Here is a 21,587-nt window from a genome sequence, read left to right on the forward strand (position 1 = left end):
AAAAAAAAAAAAAAAAAAAAAAAAAGGAAAGGAAGTTCTACTTACAATACAGACACAGGTTTCCGATGCTACATGGCTAACAGGGCAAATGCAGATATCCATTGAAGGGAGTCAGAAACAGATTAGTAATCAACAACCAAATAGGATATTAATCATAAAGAAGATCTTACCTTTGGTTGTGCTACAGGGCGCAGTGATTTAGGCGGAAAAGTACACGGAATTCGTCCATGATGGATGTGGTATGGTAACAGGTAACTGGGATCTAATGGAACCCAAGGAACTGAGAGACTGGAAGGTATGCCAGGAAGGTCACAATGCGCTTTATGCAAATTATACGCTGTCCTAGTAACTTTTCCATCTGAGGTCTTGTAGATCAGGAGTGAAGAATCTTCTGCTGCGTGAGACAGCAAGTAGGACCCATCCTGCAAGCTGCATCCAACATGGAAGACTCAACTCACTGAGCTTATATTGCCAATGTCACCATGTTCTCCTAACCCCACATAGCAAAGCGGAGCTACCACAGGAAGAGAATGCCACCTCTGAAAGTATTTCAGGACCAGGAAAGGTAAAGATTTCAGAAGCCTTTAAAACTATACTCTCTCCCAACAATAAATTTTAGCGTTTTTATTCCGAAATTCAGAAATATCTAACCATTTCCTTTTCACTGCTTTATAAATTTGTAAAAGTCAATCACTTAATGGAAAAAAACAATCCATCTAACTCTCTAATCTATGATATACTCCAACCATCTATTTCATTCATTCATTCAGTGTACTTGGTTTCTAATAGGCAAGAGAATAGAAACACAAAAGAAGGATACATGTGACATGTCAGAAACAGGCGAAGGAACATGCAGGAAAGGTGTAGAAAGTAGAGCAGGCTTGTGTGCTTATGAGTTAACTGCTATTTGCCCCACTACTCACCTTCATATTAAATCCTTCACACAGGGGTTCAAGCTTAACTCCAAATTAGGCATAAATAAACATGAGATGCTAAGTAATCTGTCCACAGTTCTGTGCACAGTAGGGCTTCAATCAGACCTGGCTTTTTGGTTTGCACACAGGTCAGAGCCTCAATCACAATCCTCTATTAATACAATAACTGCTGATGATCAATCTACTACATTTTTCTTTGCTTACTGGAAAGCTTCAAGGGATTCACTGCATCATCATAAAGAACAAAAGGCATGGGGCAGTGGACCACGTTTTGTTGGGAATACACAATCTCTAGGCCAAAGGAGCAAAGAGAACAGTTTTTGTCCACATTATTAAAATGAAGATGATCAGCTTTAGTTATATAGCTCTGCCTACAGACATAATGAGCTACCTTTTCACCAACTTATAAAACTCAAAGTAACTGGTACTGATAAAGGAGGTCCAGAGAACTATTATTAGCTTCTAGGAAGGCCTTTCCCTCTCTCATCACTTTCACATAGGGAAGCAAATGACTGTCTGGTAGAAAAAATAAATAATGCATCAAATATTGAGTTTCTAATCAATGAAACTCAAGTTATCTTAGAAGACTGAAGTTTGAAGTCAAACTGGGCTATTACAGTAAGGATCTTTGTAGTGTGTGTGTGTGTGTGTGTGTGTGTGTGTGGGTGTGTGTGTGTGTGTGTGAAAGAGAGAGAGAGCATGTACTGTGTGTATGTCTGTGTGTGTGTATGAGAGAGAGAAAAATATGCATGAGATAAATACATTTGCCATTTCATTACAGCCAGACAATATCATGTTATCTTTTTACTCATATTTTTAGACTCTTAACTGATAAAAGACTTATACACTTTTAGTGTTTTCATCTCTCTCTAACAACATATTGACAAAGCTTCTAATAACTTCCAGCAAAAAAAAAAATCAAAATACCTATGCAAAATACCCCAAAGTACTTACTTACCTACATAATTTCTTTAGAACGTGCTGGAGAATGTTAAATAAACTTGAAATCCTATTATTAAACAGAAGAAACTGAAGTGAAATTAAACTGAAAAAACAAAACAAACAAACCCAGAAATTCTCACTAATAACATGTGTGGTCTCTTGCTCACAGTCAAAGGCACCAGCAGGCCAATAATGTAGGACAAGGACCAACCAACAAGAAGACTGGAGAGACATTTAGATGTCTTCTTTTCATGTTCATGAAGTATTTGGCTCTGTTTTAGAGCAGTTATAATCATATAAGTAAAAATTATTGAAACAATATAAAAATACAGAACAGCTATAATCAATTTTGGACTTTATGCACGTGCAATGACAGAAGCACAGAGCGGGGACAGACTAATCCATGGGAAAGAGGAAGTATTATTCTCGGTATCTGGGTATCTCCTTGGTGCCTCATTTACATATAAACTTATTTCCATTATTATTTCTTTTTTTTAAAAAAAAGACTTTCATTGAAGGTGAAGGGTTAGTTAGTAATGTCATGATTTTTTTCTTTTTCTTTCCTTTTTCTTTTTTTTTTTTTTTTCCTAAACAGGGTTTCTCTGTGTAGCTTTGGCGCCTGTCCTGGAACTCACTCTGTAGACCAGGTTGGCCTCAAACTCACAGATATTTGCTTGTCTCTGCCTTTCAAGTGCTGGGATTAAAGGCGTGCATCACCACCACCCAGCCTGTCATGACTTTCCTATGCACACATATAAAGCAGTTCTTACAGAGTAAGACACTTGGGGTAAACAGAGTTCAAATTTGATTGTTCCCTCACAGAGCTGTGTCAAGTCAAGTGGAGCTTTGCAGGAAGGTTGTGTTCCCAGCTCAGCCTGTGCTAGGTTTGAGCTTCTCAGTTCCAGCTTCTCTGTATAGGAAATGGCCATGATGCTACAAGCCTTTAATGCCAAGTTGTATGATAAAATGAGGGAGTCTGCATAAGCTACTTTCCCTTACAATGAGGCACTCAAGAGTGGTTCTGAGGACCACTTGGTTAGTTCTGATGTCTAATATTTGGTAGGATGGGCAAATTTTCAGAAGTCTGGTTGTCCAATCAGTCACATAATCCCCATAGCTGAAAGTCTGTGGCTGTCTCATCCTTCCCTTCTCTACACAAGGCCAGAACGTTTGCTTCTCTTGCACTTTAATACAACACACTCTCTGGCTCTCTCTGGCCTCCTTTCTTTAAAGTGGGAAGACATGTTATTAGCAGTACATTTCTTTGCAAATAGAGACAAATAATGTAAATTGGGTTGGGGGGGCCCTCAAGATCTTGAAAGAAATCAATCATCACTATTTCGAGGTAAAGGAAAATCTGAGACCACATTACAGGAGTGAAGTCTTTTCAGTGTCCACCACAAAGCACTTCCTTACTTGAGAGCTGCAAGCTTTTCTTTTAATTCTTCTGAGGTGATTTCTTCTAGCATGAAAAGCTTTGAAGTAAATGCATCAATATGCCCTAAAAGAAAACACTGAACTTAAAGAAACCCAAGTCACTGAGATTATAACACGAAATGAACTAGTTAACTAGTCTCTCTATATAAAGATGATTTCACACTTTTTAAAAAACTATAAAGGACTTTGTATTATTTAAAAGGAGTAATATATCTCACTAGCTATCAAGTAAACTTGAATTTACAATGATATAAAATACAAATTATGTCATGCATTCATTTAAAAATATATGCTGAATATAGGAAAATTGACACATGCCCACATTCCCCAAACAGGATTATTGCCTCTAAACCTTAATTTAAGAGCAAAAGCTGCTCAGCCATTGGTGTTTCTAGTTCCCACTAAAGCTGCATCTTCATGACATTGTAAGGGAAGCATGAGCTCACCATGTAACTAAGCAGTTAAAAATCCAATCTGTGGACTGGGCATGCTCAACAAGTCTCAAAAACACATTACTGTAAAACTTAGACTATAAAAATACAGATTTTTTTTTTAAATTAAAGCAATCATAAATGTTTCTGTGAGTAAAGCAATCTATTCAAAGTCTAATTTTCTTGTATGCCTAATATAAACCTATAATTCACAAAATCTCAAACATTATATTCTTAAAATTACATTCTGTTGTAGAAAGTAATGTGCAAACTTTAAAACAAACTAAGCTGAGACGTGCACTGAGCTGCTGCAATGCATTAAGTGACCGAGGAGATCCTGATCGGGGTCAGCAGGAAGGGCATGCTACTACTGCTGTATGAAGGTTAAAAACATCACAGAGTAAGAGGAGCACCCACCAATGCTGAATATAATGTTTTAGATTTATTTATACTTTTAGCTCCTAATTTTGTTAAAACAAGTTCCTGAGAAAGTAGGTATCAGTCACTGGGACTACAAAAATTGCATATAGTTTAATATCTCATTTCAACATCTAGCCTACTTTAATATCATTTGCTTTATGCTCAAAGAAGTTAATTAGGAACATTTTTACTAGATGTCTTCCCTCTAAGACAACATATCCATTTATTCCCACAGTCACTTGTTATTTCTTATGCCAACTTTAGTTTCACCTCTCCATTTCTAGTGCTCATTATATGTGACATTTCTAATAATAAAGACATTTCAATGGTTTCATAGCTATAAAAAGAGAATATTAAATGCAATAATGTATTTTTGATGTTTAATAAACATTTGAGACTACTAACAGCACTTACCTTTTAAAAAAAAAAAAAAAACTCAACCATAAAAAGTATGTAGTATAGTACCCAGCAAATACAATCTATCAAAGAACTAACTACACAGAGTCCTGTCCTAAGTTCTATGAAGGCCTGCCTCCTCAAGGAGGGAACTCTCAACACTGGAACCTTCTAACCTGAGGACTCAAGTGAGTTTTTTCAGTGTCTGGGGCACTTGAGCCAGATTTGAGAAGGTGAAAGCTCTGGCCATGGTCCTTTATTCATAACAATCTCTGTTCTAGATCATATTTTAAAATGAGGTATATTTGGGAGGCACTGCTTTAGACAGCAGAAATTAAGCCTTTATGTTCATGCATCACTTATATAGAATCCATACATAGGTAGTCAGTCCTAGCTTTACATACAGCACAACTTTGTAAAAATAATCGTACAGGCTGAAATTATGTATTGTAACAATAAGTAGGAAACTTTAGAAGTATTTCACTATTTTAACATGTTTTATCAAAACAAAATCTCCATCAATTTAAGTATTTAGAGAAATAAAATATGAAAAATATGCATTTGGTATACTGCAATTCAAAACATCAAAACCAGCATGGATCTACATTTTCCAAAGATTTACCCAGAGTAGTTTGATCGGTGCTCACCGCCTTCTCGGACAGCCTCTGACACAGAAGCAGCTTTCCCCACTGTGGCAACTGCTATACTCTTGGCTAAGTTAGGATCAACTCCCATAGTCTATCCAAGAATTCCCCTAACTAAAACTTATGCCGGCATCACTTCATCTCTGATGTCACACCGCTGTCCTCATTCATGTCAGTAGCCATCAGACAGTTTCTCTAGAGTGACTGAACAGCCCCCGGAGCAGTGTCCAGATTCCCAGGCAGCTACTTCGTCTACAGCTCCATGCAAGTTTGATTACAATCTCCAGCGATATTACCTTTTCAGAGTTTTCTGTTTCTGCTTTTTTTTTCCTTTATCTTAATCTTTGCTAGCCAAAATTTCTTGTTTTCATTATCTATTCTCATAAAATCTCATTATGGCTGACCATGGGAAGACAAGGAGGCATCACACTACACATTTGATTTCTGTATATGAACTGCTAAGAGGTACACAGTGACCAATCAAAGCAGACACAGGCAGTCACTGCTCATGTATGTCTGTACTCTAAATCATAATTAGTGGACTGAGGAGCTGGCAGTAAAGTTTATATGCAATTTCTACTCTTAATATACAGCCATAACAGAGGTCATGCTTGTAAGAACTATGTAAAGTGAGGACTGACTGCCACTCGATGATCTGATAAATATCATAGCTTGACATACCATATCTACTGGACAGTAGATAGAGGAGTTATGATGAGACTACAGGCTTTCTTAAAGGAGTAACTCTTAAGGTTTATAATGGGTAAGACACTGTAATCTAGAGAAGGAAGTGAGCATATTTACATATAGCAAAGCAAGAAAACAAACAAACAAAATACAAGTGTGTTTATTGTACTGTGAGCTATGATGGTTCTCAGAGTGCCAGAGACTAGCCATATTATTACCTGAGATTGTGTTAAAACATAAAGACCCAGATCCCATTCCGGACTACTCAATCAGACACTCTAGGACAAGCACTTCAAGTGATTTCATTGAGCATTCTTCTTAAGAGTACTACAACACTTTTAAGCTTCTAATATTGATGGAAACTTTTTGTGTATGTGTATGTATGGGGGGGGTGGTCCTGAGACAGGGTTTCTCCGTGTAATGGCCTAGGCTATCCTGGAATTCACTTTGTAGACCAGGCTGGCCTTGAACTCACAGAAATCCACCTGCCTCTGCCTCCAGTTCTGGGGTAAAAGGCATATACCACCAAACCCTGCCTGATGGATACTTTTAATACAGCATTTGAAAGTCTGTTCCTGGGTTATGAGTACAGCTCAGAGGTACAGTGCTTACCGACCACTCACAGGACCTGCAGTCTGTTCCTAGCACAACAAGAAATGGGCTTGCATATCTGTATCAAAATAAAACCCAAAGCCCCTAACATCTCATGTCCTTCAACAAAGTGTCACAGAAATCATATAAATTATCCTGTTACATAAAGATGAAAGGAGTATCAATGAGCAAGTCTTTAGACTAGTTAAACCCAAGGCACTAACTACTTAAGACCTGTAAAAAGTCCTTAGGTGAAGTAGTCATTTCATTTGTTAAATGGAACATTAGAAAATGAGTCTGCATCATCTGTCAGGACTGTAAAAAGTTCACTGATAACTTTTAAAAAATCCTTTCCTCAGGTAGATGTGGTTGGCAACTGCTTTTAAATGCTTTACATGAAGGATGTGTGTGGTGCAAGGCCTTGGAGAAACAGTAGAATCCTGATTATTGATGGAAACTACTAAAACAAGTGTTTGGCTGTGTGTGCGTGTGATAATGGAAAAGAGTCCTAGAACACTTTTGCCAGGTGTGGCAGCACAAGACTAATTCCAGCACTTGGGAGGCTGAGGCAGAATTGTGAACTTAAGGCCATTCAGTTGCTATATAAAAAATAAACAACAATTCCCCCTCAAATATTGATTAATCAGAATGGAGGCAAATTTTCAAATAAATAATCACTGTTTCTAGATCAGGAAAGAAAATACAGAGCACTCACTACATACAGAGCATCAGACTAATGCTTGTACCAGGAATATACAAAGCTTTACCAGGCTCCTACTTTGAACTATGCACAGTCTACCAGAAAAAAGGCATGACCTAAGAAAGAATAATGTAGGAAGTAACAAACAAGTAAAGACAATACATTTAGAGATCGAAAGAAGGGAAAGACGGGGAGATGGGAGTCAACAGGGCAGACAGATCGATGGTGTACTGATCTGTATTGGTACAGAGCCCAAGACAAGGGATGAGAGATGTTCAGCATGTAGCATTCCACTGTGAAAGAACAACATGAACAAGAGCAAGAAACTTGTCATGTAAAGCACGTTAACTATTCAAGAACCCTGGCAATATCATTCAAAACCTTGCTAACTGCCTTCTGTTCAAAACTTCAAAACCAAAATAAAGTCAAAAGCTGTTTCAAGATGAGATTTCTAAGACAATGTCATTATAATTGTAAGAAAATTACAAAATATGTATAAATCAATTTAAAAGCTCACTAATACTCTCTGTCACTGTTTAACTACTGTCAACATAATCAGAGAATGGAAAACAAAAAAGGACAAAATGGAAGTATGCACAGCTGAATTTAAAGGCAAATATTTAAAGGGAATTACAAAGGGGAAGAGGACTCCTATAGACTCACCAACATAAAACGAGCAGTTGGAATGCAATAAACTTTCAGTCCAGAAGCGACAGAGCTCGCTTTCAGTCAGAGCTTCAACTCCATAACAACCTTGATACTCTACTTTTGGTAGCACGTAAACTGGAAATTGCTGTAATGCAAAATTGCATTTTGTCAAAGCTCCAGATCTAATCTCCACACACACTCCATGGTATGCATACAAGTGCCCACAGACCATACATATATACAATATATCAAAACCCAAACAAACACAAAATTTACTACTCATAGAAAATACATTTGCTTATATAGCCAGTAGTTTTCAAATGCTTGCAGGAAATTTAATTGTATTTATTTTGTATAGTGTAGGATATGGATAGGAAGATGGAAGATATGGATACATTTGCCTCTGAGGGGTAGATTCTGGAAGTGGAGGATGGATAACAGATCCCTCACCACCACCCTCATCTCCAACACAGACAGACAAACTCCCCACATACTGCATCATGTTTTCTCTCTGCCAGGAAATGTGATTCACAAGCAGACTCCTTGAGACTCCAGCACATGCAATTGTTTCTAGGTCCAAAGTTAAATGCTAGAAGGCAGTGATTAACATATCCTAATACTTCTCAAAAGAAAAGAAAAAGAACCCTCCCTGCTTTAGACAGCAGTCACTCAGATATCCTGGGCAGCTGGTTTTCTTCCTAAGAATGAGCATTAATACCCGCAGAACAACTGTGGTTGTTACTATCTTTACAACACAAGGGCTTTATTCCAAGCACTAAGCATGTGACAAATTATCCACCTAGAGCTTACTGGTCAGGATTTCAAGCAGATGGTGCAAAATGACTATCCCCATTACTAGTCTAAGGGTGGAAATGCAAGTACCTATTTGTGAAATACTGTAGCAACCATGTTAACTTCTGCCAATGAAAATCTAATTCTTTCTGATGGTGCTGGACATCAAACCCAGGGTCATGTGCATGCTACACACATGCTCTACCACTGAGCTATGATACACCTCCAGCCTGAAAATTCTACTCTCAACAGGATTCTCCATTCCTTGCTTCAGAAGACACAAGGTTTACAGAACCTACTCAAGTGACATGGCTAGTTAGCACTTTAAAAATTGAACTAAGGTGCTGTCTTTCACAAATCTAAAAACATTTTATCATTGTGTCTCAGTTTCTGGCTTTCCTAAAGTGGTTTAGTGGCTTTGGAACAACAGTAGTGCTAAGAACAATTCAAACTCAGTATTTTAGTCACCAGCACACAGAAGGGTGTGGTTTGTGTGACTATTTCTGATTTCTGTAAGAGGATGAAGTGCCGGGTGGTGGTGGCGCACGCCTTTAATTCCAGCACTCGGGAGGCAGAGGCAGGCGGATCTCTGTGAGTTCGAGGCCAGCCTGGTCTACAAGAGCTAGTGCCAGGACAGGCTCCAAAGCTACAGAGAAACCCTGTCTCGAAAAGCAAAACAAAAAACCAAAAAACCAGAGGATGAAGTGGTGACTCCTAAAGGTAATATTGTCTATAATATAAGCATGTAATAACCTGGTGACCCTGCTAAAACGTAGAGTCAAATGATGCCGAAGATTTCACAATTTTAAGAGGCTGTGGTTCACATAACATAAATAAATAAAAATTGTGATTGGATTAAAATCATTGTATCATATATAACAGTTCCTTAGCAAATAATATGATTTAGTCTCCTAACTTTAAAACAAATAGAAGCTGGAGACAAATTGAAAGGTCTAGGGTGCTGGAAAATTCGGGCCAGCGAGATGGCTCAGCAGATAAACTGTTTGCTGTAAAAAATGACAACCTGAGTAGATATAAAATATAGGAGAGAATAGACTCTAGCAAGAGTCCTCTGATCTCCACATGTTTCATAGCACAGAAATGCTCATACACCACTTACATATGCACAACCAATCAAAACCCAATCAAAAACCTTAAGCCTTGGGTCAGATTATGCCAGAAATGGAAAAGAACAGGTGATGTAATGGGAAGATGAACATCTTTCGGGATCTTAAATGGATTACAGTGTTATCTATGTATGGAAAATGTACTTCAAGGTACAGATAGTTTGAGGTTTTTTTTTTTTTTTTGAGGGGAGTGTGCTTTTCATCCATATAAAACTAAGTATTAAATCTGACCTTATTTCTGTATGTATTCTACTGCCATCTCCAGGAAGCCATGGGAAGGGCCTCAATGTTTTCTCCTCAGTTTCAACAACAGAAGTGTAAATCACAATCAAGATTTGTGATATAAGTGTCTCAGCCCCTGAACAGCGCTCTAGTCTGTGCTGCTCAAATGAAAGGTGCTCTTATTTCTGTGTGCACGCACCTCTTAAACCCTAAAACACTTTCCTAAACAGATAGTTCTTGGCTAGAGTCTTCTCAGTACCACTGAGCAACTTCTAGTCTACCTGACACAGTGCACCTTTAAGCAGCTTAAACACATACACACACAGATCTACCTTCAATGCCAACGTAAGATTTGGGTAACTGGATGTAAAACTGTGAACCACTTTAAAATGCACTACTTGGGATATGTGGCGAGCTGAGACAGTCAAGAGCAAATAGCCGTCCAGTGGTTAGCTGGCATGGATGAACTGGTACGCTCCAGTTCTGTCTTGGTCCACATCAACTCTTCCCTTCTGCTCTCTCAAACTGGCTGCTATTTTAAGTTCTCTTCTAATAAGCAGCTTTGGTATGTTTTTCTGGGGAGACAGGGGCTTACTCTGAAGCCCAGGCTGGCCTGGAACTTACTATGTAGAACAGCTGGCCTCAACTTCTGATAATACTCCTGCCTCAGTCTCCAAAGTGCTATAATTATTATTAAGCAGAATTCTGCTTGAATAAGTAAGATTTTCAACAACAACACAAAACTGAAGAGTTAAGGAAAAATCAGAGACAATATTCTTGAACACCAGGAGCTAAAGCTGCAAACCTGAAAACTTTGAATTAACTGGAGGAAAAACTCCAAGGACACGTTCTGAAAAGACAGTGTTTGTTGTTGTTTTTTAAACTAGTGTGGATACTAACTTCCCTCTAAAGTTCCTTACAAAGACCCCTTAGTCTCCCAACCTCTCACATCTTCTCACTTATGTACTGAGTTTCTGAGGTACTAACATTTAAGAAAAAGAGAAACACTGGGCTTAATTCCAGGGGGCATACGTTATAGTATATGAATTATACCATGTGCACTAAACCACCACACATAATGAACAGCAGATGTAAGGGACAAGCACTCCTTGAAAAATTTTCAGGTTTAAATCTTGACAGTCAGAAATATAAGACTTCTATTTAGATATTCTTTGGGGCTCAACTGTTTTGACATCTTGATGAGTAATTTTCTCCTAGATGGTTACAGCTTGGCCTCTATAAATTTCCCCTTTTGAGTGAATGATAATGATCCTTACCAAGTTGTCTTGGTCAAGAATTAAACTGGTGTCCAAAACTTCCCTGGGCTACTAACATCAATTATTTTTGAGTATATAAATGAAAAGAAAAAGTGGTATGGATTCACAGGGTGGCATATGAAAGAAATGAAGCTGACTACAAAAAATGAGAGCAGAAATAAGTACAAAAATAAAACTTAAAAATAAAGCAAAACAACAACAAAATGGGGCTGGAGAGATGGATGGTTCAGTAGTTAAGAGCATTCTGGCTGCTTTTTCAGAAGGTCTGGTTTGATTCCCAGCACACACATGGTGCTTCACAAATGTCTAACTCCAGTTCCAAGGTACCCAACCCGCTCTTCTGTCATATGTAGGTACCAGGCACACAAAAGTAGTGCCCAGACATGCATGCAGGGAAACCACGCAGGCACATAAAATAATAAAAAAGAAAAGAACACAATTTAAGAAGTTCTGTTGGCCTGGTAAAATGGTTCCACAGGTCAGGTGCTTCCCACCAAGCCCTATGACCCGAGCTCCATCCTAGGAACCCACATGGTAGAAGGAGAGATGCAGTTTCTGACCTCCATAACTCCATGCACACAAGTATGTTCATGCACATGTACATGCGAGATTGATTGCACACCACACATACACACAAACACAACACTCTCTCTCTCTCTCTCTCTAAACGAACGTTTTCAAAAAAAAAGAATTCTTTTAAAAATACAATAAAAGACAAAAGTCAGTACTTCTTAGCAATCAACTAAATCAAAAGCTTCCCTTTATCTACCAGTATCTAGAATCACATGAAAGAGTGCCAAGTGTTCTAAAAGAGAAGCTCGGTCACAGAAGGGACACTGGGAAAACTAACAATCATTTGCTTCTTTCACTGAAGAGAATCATTCCCCAAGAGAAGCCACAGGAGAAAGATAGCAGAGGCTGGCACCCCAGCACCCTGAAACTCTGGGACTCTTTTAAAGGTTGTTTCTAAAGACGTTGAGAAAGACCTCAGGGTAAAGAAAGGGCTCACAGGTACACATACACAGGCTATAAAGCTTAGTTTGGTCAAGTCAATCTACATGATATTTTTCCAAGAGTTCATATGGATTAGTCATGGTGGTTACCAACATTTATGACAATGGTGTGTGTACCTTATTAAAATTGATTTCAATATCTTACCAAAAGAAGTTTACTTGGAAAAACTATAGGAGTGATCAAAAAGTTAAAGTCAAATTTTGTTAGAATGCCATGTTCAGTATTTGGGATTATCACTCACACATCACAAGTTCTCAGATAACTTACTCTTCTGATCTTCTTCCGTTTTTTGGAACGTGGTCTTGTCTCTATCCTCTGGACACTGCACCGCACAAGTAACAACAGGTCTTGCATGCTGAACAACTTATACACAAAATTTCCTTCTTGAGGAGCTATATATTCTGATGTATCTTCAACATAGTCTTGAAGTTCATATGGCAATCCTTTTAAAAACATTCCTCATTACCATTTAAAAATATGCTACCTCTTTATGCATTGTAATCTGGGATACAACAACTCAATAACTCTATGTGACTGTCAATTCTCCACCTCAGGCCATATTTACTTACTAACATTGCAGCAGAGAGCTGCAACCAGAATTTTAAAGTTCTCTTACTTTTCACAAATACTTCCATGAGCACTGGGCAAAGCATGCATCAGAGTGATAAGCAGTGAGAAGAAAGAACTTAAAAGGTCCTGATATTCTTAAGCCAGGCAGACTGAGGGGCACTGCCACACGCATTCTGCAGTCTACTACACAGGGCACAGAAGTCTGGACAGGCCAACCTTTATGACTCCTCCATCAGAGCAGTAGCCATTCCATGTACATACTGGGTAAACAGGTTATAACGCACATACAAATTGGGTAGATATACAAAGAGGACACAGTGGAAGCAAAAACTCTGATCAACAGACGGAAATGAAATGTCAGCGACTAGGTAAAAATTACAAAATGCGTTATAATTGCATGAATGAAGAGAAAAAGCTAAGGAAAAGGAATAGAGAAACTGGTAAGTTCTTGATATTCACTTACGTCCTTTAGGCTTCTGAAACGCAGAAGGCCAACTGGATTTTGGCCAGCTGGAGGCATCTGAAGTAGCAGAGGGTTGCTCAGAAGCAGATGGTTGTTTAGATTCTTCTGAATTAATCAAGGGCAACTCAGGCATTTTCTTAGAAACTGGCTTTAAAAGCTCATCCTGCATTTTTAGAATTTCTCCAACTGGATCAAATTTTTTATAGACTCTTTTGATAGGTTTCTTTAAAACACAAGACTCTTCAGAAACCACAGTAGTAGTCTGTTTTCCCACAGAAGCCTGTGCTGAAGAATTTGGACTTGCTGGTCTAGAACCCACATCAGCTGTCTTTCCGTCACTATTACTTTTACTCTCTGTATCAATGATTAAACAATCTTCATCTGTATCACTACCACAAGAAATCCCTTTCTCAGTTTCAGCTGTTTCTGATACAGTAGCTGTTCTGTTGGCATTGTCAGGGTTCCCCTGAACACTCGGTCTTTTATCATTGGTACAAAGCATACCTACATCACTTTCCTTAGAGATTCCATCGGATGTTTTGTGAACTTCATTGTCTTGTACTAAAGATTTCGCACTGGCACTGGGAACCTCTTCAGGACATGATTCCAGTCCCTGGTCATCTTTATTTTTGCACCCTTCAGGACCACTTTCCACACCAGAGAACAGCTGTTTCTCCTTCTGTAATTGTTTCATCAGCATCTGACATAAACTTCTAGAATCCTCAGTAATGTTTGGTGAAGCTGTTACTTCAGGTGTGGCTGGTACCACAGGAGCAGCTGCTACTTTGGGGGCTGTGCAGACATCTGTCAAGATGGGTACAGAGGAGTCACTTTCTGAACTTGGTGACCTGGATGAATTAGTGGTAGTTACTCCAAAGGTTTCAAGTTCTGTGACATCATCATCAAAATCTAGATCCATATTTTCCACAGTCTCAATTTTTCGGCACTCATTAGCTTCAGTGGGTATCTTGGAAAAAAACGTATTAACAAATTATTAGGGAAAAGTTCAGGCCACAGTTACCTAACTCTTAGTGCCCTTATCCCTAACATTGCAGTTCATGTTTTCAGAAGCAGAAAGACGGAACTAGGAAGATGGCTCAATGAGTAAAAGGATTTCTATGGAAGAACATGACCTGAGTCTGGATCTCCAGTGTACAAGTAAAAGCCAGACATGGTGATGTGTGCTAGCAATTCTAGTGTTATGGGAGGGGACGGGACAACAGCAGAGGAAGATCCCAGGGACTTTCTAGCAGTCAGTCTAACTGAAAAAGTTAAGTCTCAGGGTCAGTGAGAGACTGAATCTTAAAAACAATGGCAGAGAGTGATAAAGATAATCTGTGTTAACCTCTGGCCTCTACATGTGTGCACATACACTTATATGTCCCTCCCACCTCCATATAAACGTTCACACAAACAGAAAAGCCTTTAAAATGTATACAACTTACATTTAAGTATTTAATTCTGTAACCCCTTGAAAATATTCATATAGACACATCTGTCAAGGTAGAATAGCACAGGAAACTGAATTCTGAAATGCCAGACCCAAAGAGGAATATTAACAAACAAGAAAACAGACAAGACCCTCAAGAAGAGACGGAGAGTCCAACAGCAAGAGAGGTTCAAGCATGCCCAATTCATAAATTATGGGAAAGTCTTGATCTTAGCTGACCAGGAGGACAGTGTCTTTACTGGTGTTAAGCAAGAGTCTCCTAATATTAATCAGCGACTCTTTTAAAATCCACTCAAGGTAAACACCGAGTAACATACTATAATGGACAGGAAGGAAGTAGCTCTTAGTATTCTGGGACATGAAGTCACTGAAGTTGTAGTCTTTATGTACTATTCTGGCAACAGAAGAACTACAAATAGCTTTCAACTATTCAAGAATATTCTACCCTCGCGTCAAGAACCAGAGATCTCTCCTCAATATGAAAGAGCCCTCATTTTTAAAATTAATTAATTTTAGTTTTTTCCCCCCCAAGCAGGTCCACACATTATCCAAGTCTTGTATTTCTTATAGATCAGAGGCTGGCCCCAAAGTCCTAAACTTCCTGCCTCCATATATGCTGGGATTACAGGTATGCCATACCCTATACAGCTCTTCCTTTTACTGTTTGTGGTACTTAAGACTGAACCTGGAACTATCTGGATGGTAGGCAAGTACTCTATCACTAAGCTGTGCTTCCAGCCCTAGCAGAGTGAACACTTTTTACCTTCATAAATGCCATGAAAACTTGACTATGCGCTAAGACTTTGGGGTAGGATTTGTGACAGTAAGTCTGGCAGCAATTAAGCAATAAGATTGGTTTACAGAAATTACCTGATTTCTCTGAACCTCACATCCCGTATTTCTAAAACAAGAATAATAAGGTTACTTTCTGGATTTGTTCTAAAGATCAAATGTGAAATTATATGCAAGTATTTTGTTGACATGGTGCCTGGCACACAGTACGCAGCCTCCTCAACACATGGCAGCTCTAATTAACTGAACAAACCCAGAACAAAGGGAGCCTATATGGCACCAACAGGAGGGCAGTCCTACACAGCAAGGTTAAAACAGGACTGGACATAGCACCGAGAAATAAAGAGTAACAGAGGCAATGTTAGCAGAGTTCAGGGTAAGAGAAAAAGGAGGAAAATACGCATATGTGACAAAAACATCGCCATGCCTCCTCAATGGTACTGTCTCTAAATAGATACATATACAGGAAGGATGAATAATATTGATAGAAACAGACAGAAGGACTGAAATATATAACCTATAAATTCTATGTATACTATCTTCCTCAGAGAACCCAAGAGGCCATTCTAAACTGGATTATAAGTTAGTAAACTTTCAACATTGTGCAAAGCAAAATTTGCTAACGTCCTACTCTAGTTAAAAGGTAAATAAAATTAGAAATCATTAAGGAAGCTTTAAACAACAAATCCAAGCACTCAGAAAATAAAAACATATCTAAACCTATTGGGTTAAAAGAAGGAGCTGAGAATTTCAGAATACTTAAGCAACAAAAACTAGAATAAACATTAATGATAATTAGTATCACAATCTGGGGCTCAACAGACACCACTTTCCCCTCAGGCTCATTTCTGTCTTAGGAGACACCAATTATCTCACAACTCCAAACAAGGGCTGAGGAAGTTAGGCTGAAAACCTCTGAGGAAATGGGTTCCTTCTATATAACCCTTACTCACAACTCTATGGGTAAAAGGCCTTGCTGGGAAACTGAACCCTGCCTTGTTTCCCTCATCCTGTGATACTGCCAAAATACAGGTTTTTTTGGTTCTCTTCAGAAGTGGTAAATAGCACAAAAAGCACAAATGAACCTAAATGGTGACCTGCCTCCTAGACTTCTGCATTCCTCTATATCTCAGCTTTGAAAATCTTTATTATCTTATAAGCCCCCCCATGATAGTAAGAAATAAGTTTTTATATTTTATCCAGCAATAATTTTTAGGTGTCATCAGTAATGAAAAGGTTCATCATTACCAAAGCCATTCTGTGACTTTTTATCCTTCTTAACCTACTTTGTTTCTTTGTGGCACTTCTCATCTCCGGATATGCACCTGTCCCCAGTACACAATCCAAAATAAAAATGTAAAAGAATAAAACATAAAACAAGCTGGAAGTGCTTTGTGATACCACATAAAAATATCAAAGCTCAAATGGCAAACAGAAAAAAGAACATATAAAAATAAAAACAGCCGGGCGGTGGTGGCGCACGCCTTTAATCCCAGCACTCGGGAGGCAGAGGCAGGTGGATCTCTGTGAGTTCGAGACCAGCCTGGTCTACAAGAGCTAGTTCCAGGACAGGCTCCAAAACCACAGAGAAACCGTGTCTCAAAAAAACCAAAAAAATAAAAAATAAATAAAAATAAAAATAAAAACACCAACAGCCTTAAAATGGCATAAGTTCTTAAGGGTGGGAGAATATTTTTATGTTATTTAAAACAGTTTGATTTCTTACTTAACTAAAAATTTCTGATCATATTTACTATCCTCAGGGTTTTTTTTTTTGGTCCCGAATATAAAATGGCCCCATTTCTGTCCATTTCTCTATTTCTTAACATATCCTGGTTTTCTCCATATTTATCAGTACCTGCTGCTTCTGCTACTAGACATTCAGTTTGCGTCATCTACTACACTGTAAATGCTGAAAGAACCCAAACTGCATTCTTACTTATCCATCCTCAGAACACAGAACAGAATCTACAGTCAATATTTGTTGAATAAATTATTTTCCACAAACAAAATGTTTAACTTTAATAATTATAGAAAAATTATCTTTAAGTACACATCATTAAAACTGATATCTAAGTCATGCCTGTCACTCTAATGTCCTGTATGTTTTGAATTACATAGTACTGTTAACTACCATTGTTTTCTTGTGTTACAGAACCACACCAATCCTCACTTGTCTCACTGTGACTCTACCTGTTAATTCATCTCTTTTCAGCTTTTCCCGCTGCCCTCTTTGGCTTCTGGAACCACTGCTCTGCTGTCCACTTCTATGAATATACCTTTTAGATGTTATATTATAAGGTAAAAAAAATCACATGTTCTGTGCCTGGCTTATTTCATTTAACATTCTGGTCTTCAGGTAGATCCATACTGTTGCTAATGACAGTACAATAACCTCTCTTTAAAAAGGTATACTAGTATCCCAATGTATTTATATACCTCATTTCCTTGATCCAGTTGCCCATTAACGGGCACTGAAGCTGATTCCATAGCTGGGATACTGTGCACACTGTTGCAATCAATATAGAAACACAAGGGTCTAAGTGCTCTGGTTGGTTATTTTCTTTGAAGTACATGCTTTACTGGGCAGTTGTTGGAACACATGGCAGTCTTATTTTTAAGGAACTTCCCCACTGTTTTCTGTAGTGGCTGAGCTAATCTGCATTCTTAACAAGTGTTCCACACCCTCCTCAGTATTTGCTTTTTTAATCTGTTACTTGTAAAATCTGAAATTGGTCTCACAAGTCTGCCTTAGCTTTCCAAGTATTAGGGTTCACAATATGAGCCACATGCTTGGCTAGCACTTGTCATTTATCCTTTGTGTTATTTCCATTCTTACTAAGAGACGATACCTCATTGTGGTGTTTGTGTGTATATGTGTGGGTGTGTGGCAGTCAAAAGTTGAGGTCACTTTTTCCTCAGTCATTGTCTATCTTGTTTTTTGTGAGACAAAGACTCACTCTGAACCTAAAACTCATTGTTCAGCTGGGCTGGTTGGCTGATGGCCTCCAAAGATCTACATGTTCTTTCCATGGGTCTACAGGCATGCCCAGTTGTACCTGCTTTTTATGCAGGTGCTAGGGACCTGAACCTAGATCCTCATCTTCTACAGCAAGCCCTTTACAGACTGAGCCATCTCCTTGGTTCCTTATGGTTTTAATTTGCATTTCCATGACAATTAGTGACTGTGAACATTTTTTCATATATATAAGTCAGCTGTTTATGTATGTTTCAGAAAATGTATACTCAGATCAATGTCCTGATTTTTAAATTTTATTTTTGGTAAGGGGGCTAGAGATGGTTCAATAGCTAAGAGCCCTTGCTGCTCTTCAGGAGGGCCCAGGTTCAGTTCCTAGCACTCACATCAGGTGGCTCATGAAAGCTCCAGATTTGACGTCTCTGGCCTCTAAGCACACCGCACTCACACATGCAGGCACAAAACCTATATATGACTAAATATGAATCTTTAAAAATTGTTAAGTGATACATAAAAACTGGGGAGTTAAGCATTTATCATATACTGTTTCAATACATGTATATTAAGGACTGTTTTAACTATGAAGTTTAGAGATTTGCAATATAAGTTTATGCTCCAAAGGGTAAACAAGTATATCATAAGCAAGGGAGAAAAAGTATTACATACATCCATCTCAGAGGTACACTCTTCTGGTTTGTCCATAAAGACTGCAGAGACTGGGACAGATGTGTTTTTTGATAGTACATGTTTTAATGGAACTTCATGGAAGAGTTGATTTCTTTCTCTCATTGTCATTTGCTTTCGGGGAAGTGGTGAATTAATATAAATTACTTTAACTGGTTTGGAACCTTAAAACAGAAAGAGAAGCAAGTGGTGATTAGTATCTGGTAGTTTTATTAAAAAAAAAAAAAGGAAAAAGGATATGTGGCAGAAAGATCACAAAACAGAAACAGGATAGGGCAGTGGGGCCATGCCTCCTGCATCTGCCTTTCTTGTAATACATATCTTTTTTAAAAATAAAAAATAAAAAGCCCCTTAGTACTAAAGGACAAGAGGACCCGGCCAGCAGGAGAAATGTGCTCTAACAATGTTTAAAGGTTTCTGGGCTTTAGAGCTGTATTGTTAGTATCTTAATTTAATTTCTTTGTTTCTTTAGAAATATGCAAAGCGCATTTATACTTTTACAAGAGATCACACTTAACCCTTAACATGTAGTACTGTGAAGCATGATTAATAAAACCTCAGAGAGGGAAACTGGGGTTCAACCTGAAGATTTGAAAAGCAAAGTGGCTAGCCACTGGCTCTCGGACCTCAGTCTGAAAATGGCAATTCTGCCTCCAGGAACTTCAGAATGAGACTAAGTTTGAGAGCTGTCTCCTCCCATTTTATATTCCTCTCTAAAGCTGAATTAAAGGCATGCACTGGGCCAGTTTCTATGGCAACTAGTGTGGCTACTGGGATTAAAGGTGTGTGTTACCACTGTCTGTCTGTAAGGGCTGTTTTACTCCCTGATCCTCAGGTAAGCTTTATTTATTAAAATACAAATGAAATGCCACTATGGTACTGTTTTATCTTTATAAATGAAGATTCAATTTTTCATTTATATCCTTATGTTTAATATTATTCTGGAGGATAAAAATGGTCAAATATGAACCAGACTAATAGAAGAATTAATGTGCAAACATTAATTTACTGGTGACAAAGGCTATCCTCTGTCAACATACTTTAAATCTGGTCCCCAACAATAAACAACGAATTCCTGGAAATCTGCTCCCTGCAAACTGTCTAATAGAACGAGGCATTCCTTCATACCACTGACAAACAGAAACTGCACAGCTTCCATAGATTTCTGGCCACCTGAGTAAAAATTTCTCCTCTGTCTTATTTCTTAACATAACTGCAGGTACCATAGGTCTGGGCAGTCAGTTCTATCACAACTTTAGAGCAGGGAAAGCTCTACTGAGCTTAATATCAGATTCTTATTCTCCTTAAACAAAGATGGAGATCTGTGTGAGGCACACAGCCATCTCCGTCTGCACAGTTGAAATGAGGTAATTCCAACCCTTCTGAGGACATTATTTGGCACACCAAATCACAAACCTTCCACAGTTATCATCTGAACACACACTGGGATTTCCCACTGTTCCTTGTAGCTTGGTCCATGGTTATTGAGCAAGGTGAATAATGCCTGGCTAGTCAGAGCTATCTGCGGATGGTATCTTGAAACAAGCTTCTCTGCATTTGGGTCTTTACTAATATCCTGAAAAACAATTGTGTTCTGTATTGTGATTTATGGTTCATAATAAACAAAACAATGCACATCTTATTATCTAGGTCACTCACAACATTTCCACCACAAAGTGATGAGGAGATGGGAACATCACAGAAACGATGGTAGAACAACCAGGCCGCACATCTTTTATGCAGTACAATTATTAGGATTATTTTAACTTTTTAGGAAAGCCACTTGTGACTTACGTAGTGCATAGCTTCAGCTTGCTGCTGTGGGGTCTCAATGGAAGATATGCCATCTTTTGAAAGCTGCAACTTCACAGGCATAGAAGGAAATGATGTTTTTACAAACTTTGCACTGCCCTAAATAAGTGGAAAATAAAGTTATTGTAAAAGTCTTAATGTATTTTTATTGTAACATTGGAAACGTAACTGAAATTTCAAATGTCAATCTTAGAACCTCCTAAGTCAAGACATTCTTTCAAGAAATACCAAGAAATTCTTGGTATTTCTTGACAACCAAGAACAATGATTTTGTTACCGCTATTGTTTCTAAAAAGGTTCAGAGTCTTCTGGAATCTTCCTGCTACTTTTGTAGTTTCACCTTTTGTTTTTAATGAAGCATAAATCACAACACAGAAAGGGAAGTGCTAAAATACACTTTCTATACACTTATTTCTCAAATATGTTAATAAATTTTCTTTAAATGGAATTCCCTGTTTTATTTGAGAAGTATTAAGAAAAGTGGGAGCCGGGCGGTGGTGGCGCACGCCTTTAATCCCAGCACTCGGGAGGCAGAGGCAGGCGGATCTCTGTGAGTTCGAGGCCAGCCTGGTCTAC

The 21,587-nt window shown here is 38.3% G+C and overlaps 1 protein-coding gene across 1 annotated transcript in view; it reads right to left on the bottom strand.

The window, feature by feature from the left end:
* Ice2 (interactor of little elongation complex ELL subunit 2) overlaps positions 1 to 21,587 on the bottom strand; it is a 41,567-nt gene that overhangs the window by 4,677 nt on the left and 15,303 nt on the right. The window contains exons 7-15 of the mRNA XM_026779101.1: positions 20,994 to 21,110; positions 20,616 to 20,775; positions 19,182 to 19,363; positions 13,297 to 14,263; positions 12,531 to 12,706; positions 7,847 to 7,976; positions 3,294 to 3,378; positions 1,894 to 1,944; positions 171 to 429 (exon numbers count right to left, since the gene is read on the bottom strand). Of these exons, the coding sequence (XP_026634902.1) occupies positions 171 to 429; positions 1,894 to 1,944; positions 3,294 to 3,378; positions 7,847 to 7,976; positions 12,531 to 12,706; positions 13,297 to 14,263; positions 19,182 to 19,363; positions 20,616 to 20,775; positions 20,994 to 21,110 (2,127 nt within the window). The remainder of the gene's footprint in view (positions 1 to 170; positions 430 to 1,893; positions 1,945 to 3,293; positions 3,379 to 7,846; positions 7,977 to 12,530; positions 12,707 to 13,296; positions 14,264 to 19,181; positions 19,364 to 20,615; positions 20,776 to 20,993; positions 21,111 to 21,587) is intronic.

Source organism: Microtus ochrogaster, chromosome 5 (assembly GCF_000317375.1).
Source record: "Microtus ochrogaster isolate Prairie Vole_2 chromosome 5, MicOch1.0, whole genome shotgun sequence".
NCBI lineage: Eukaryota > Metazoa > Chordata > Mammalia > Rodentia > Cricetidae > Microtus > Microtus ochrogaster.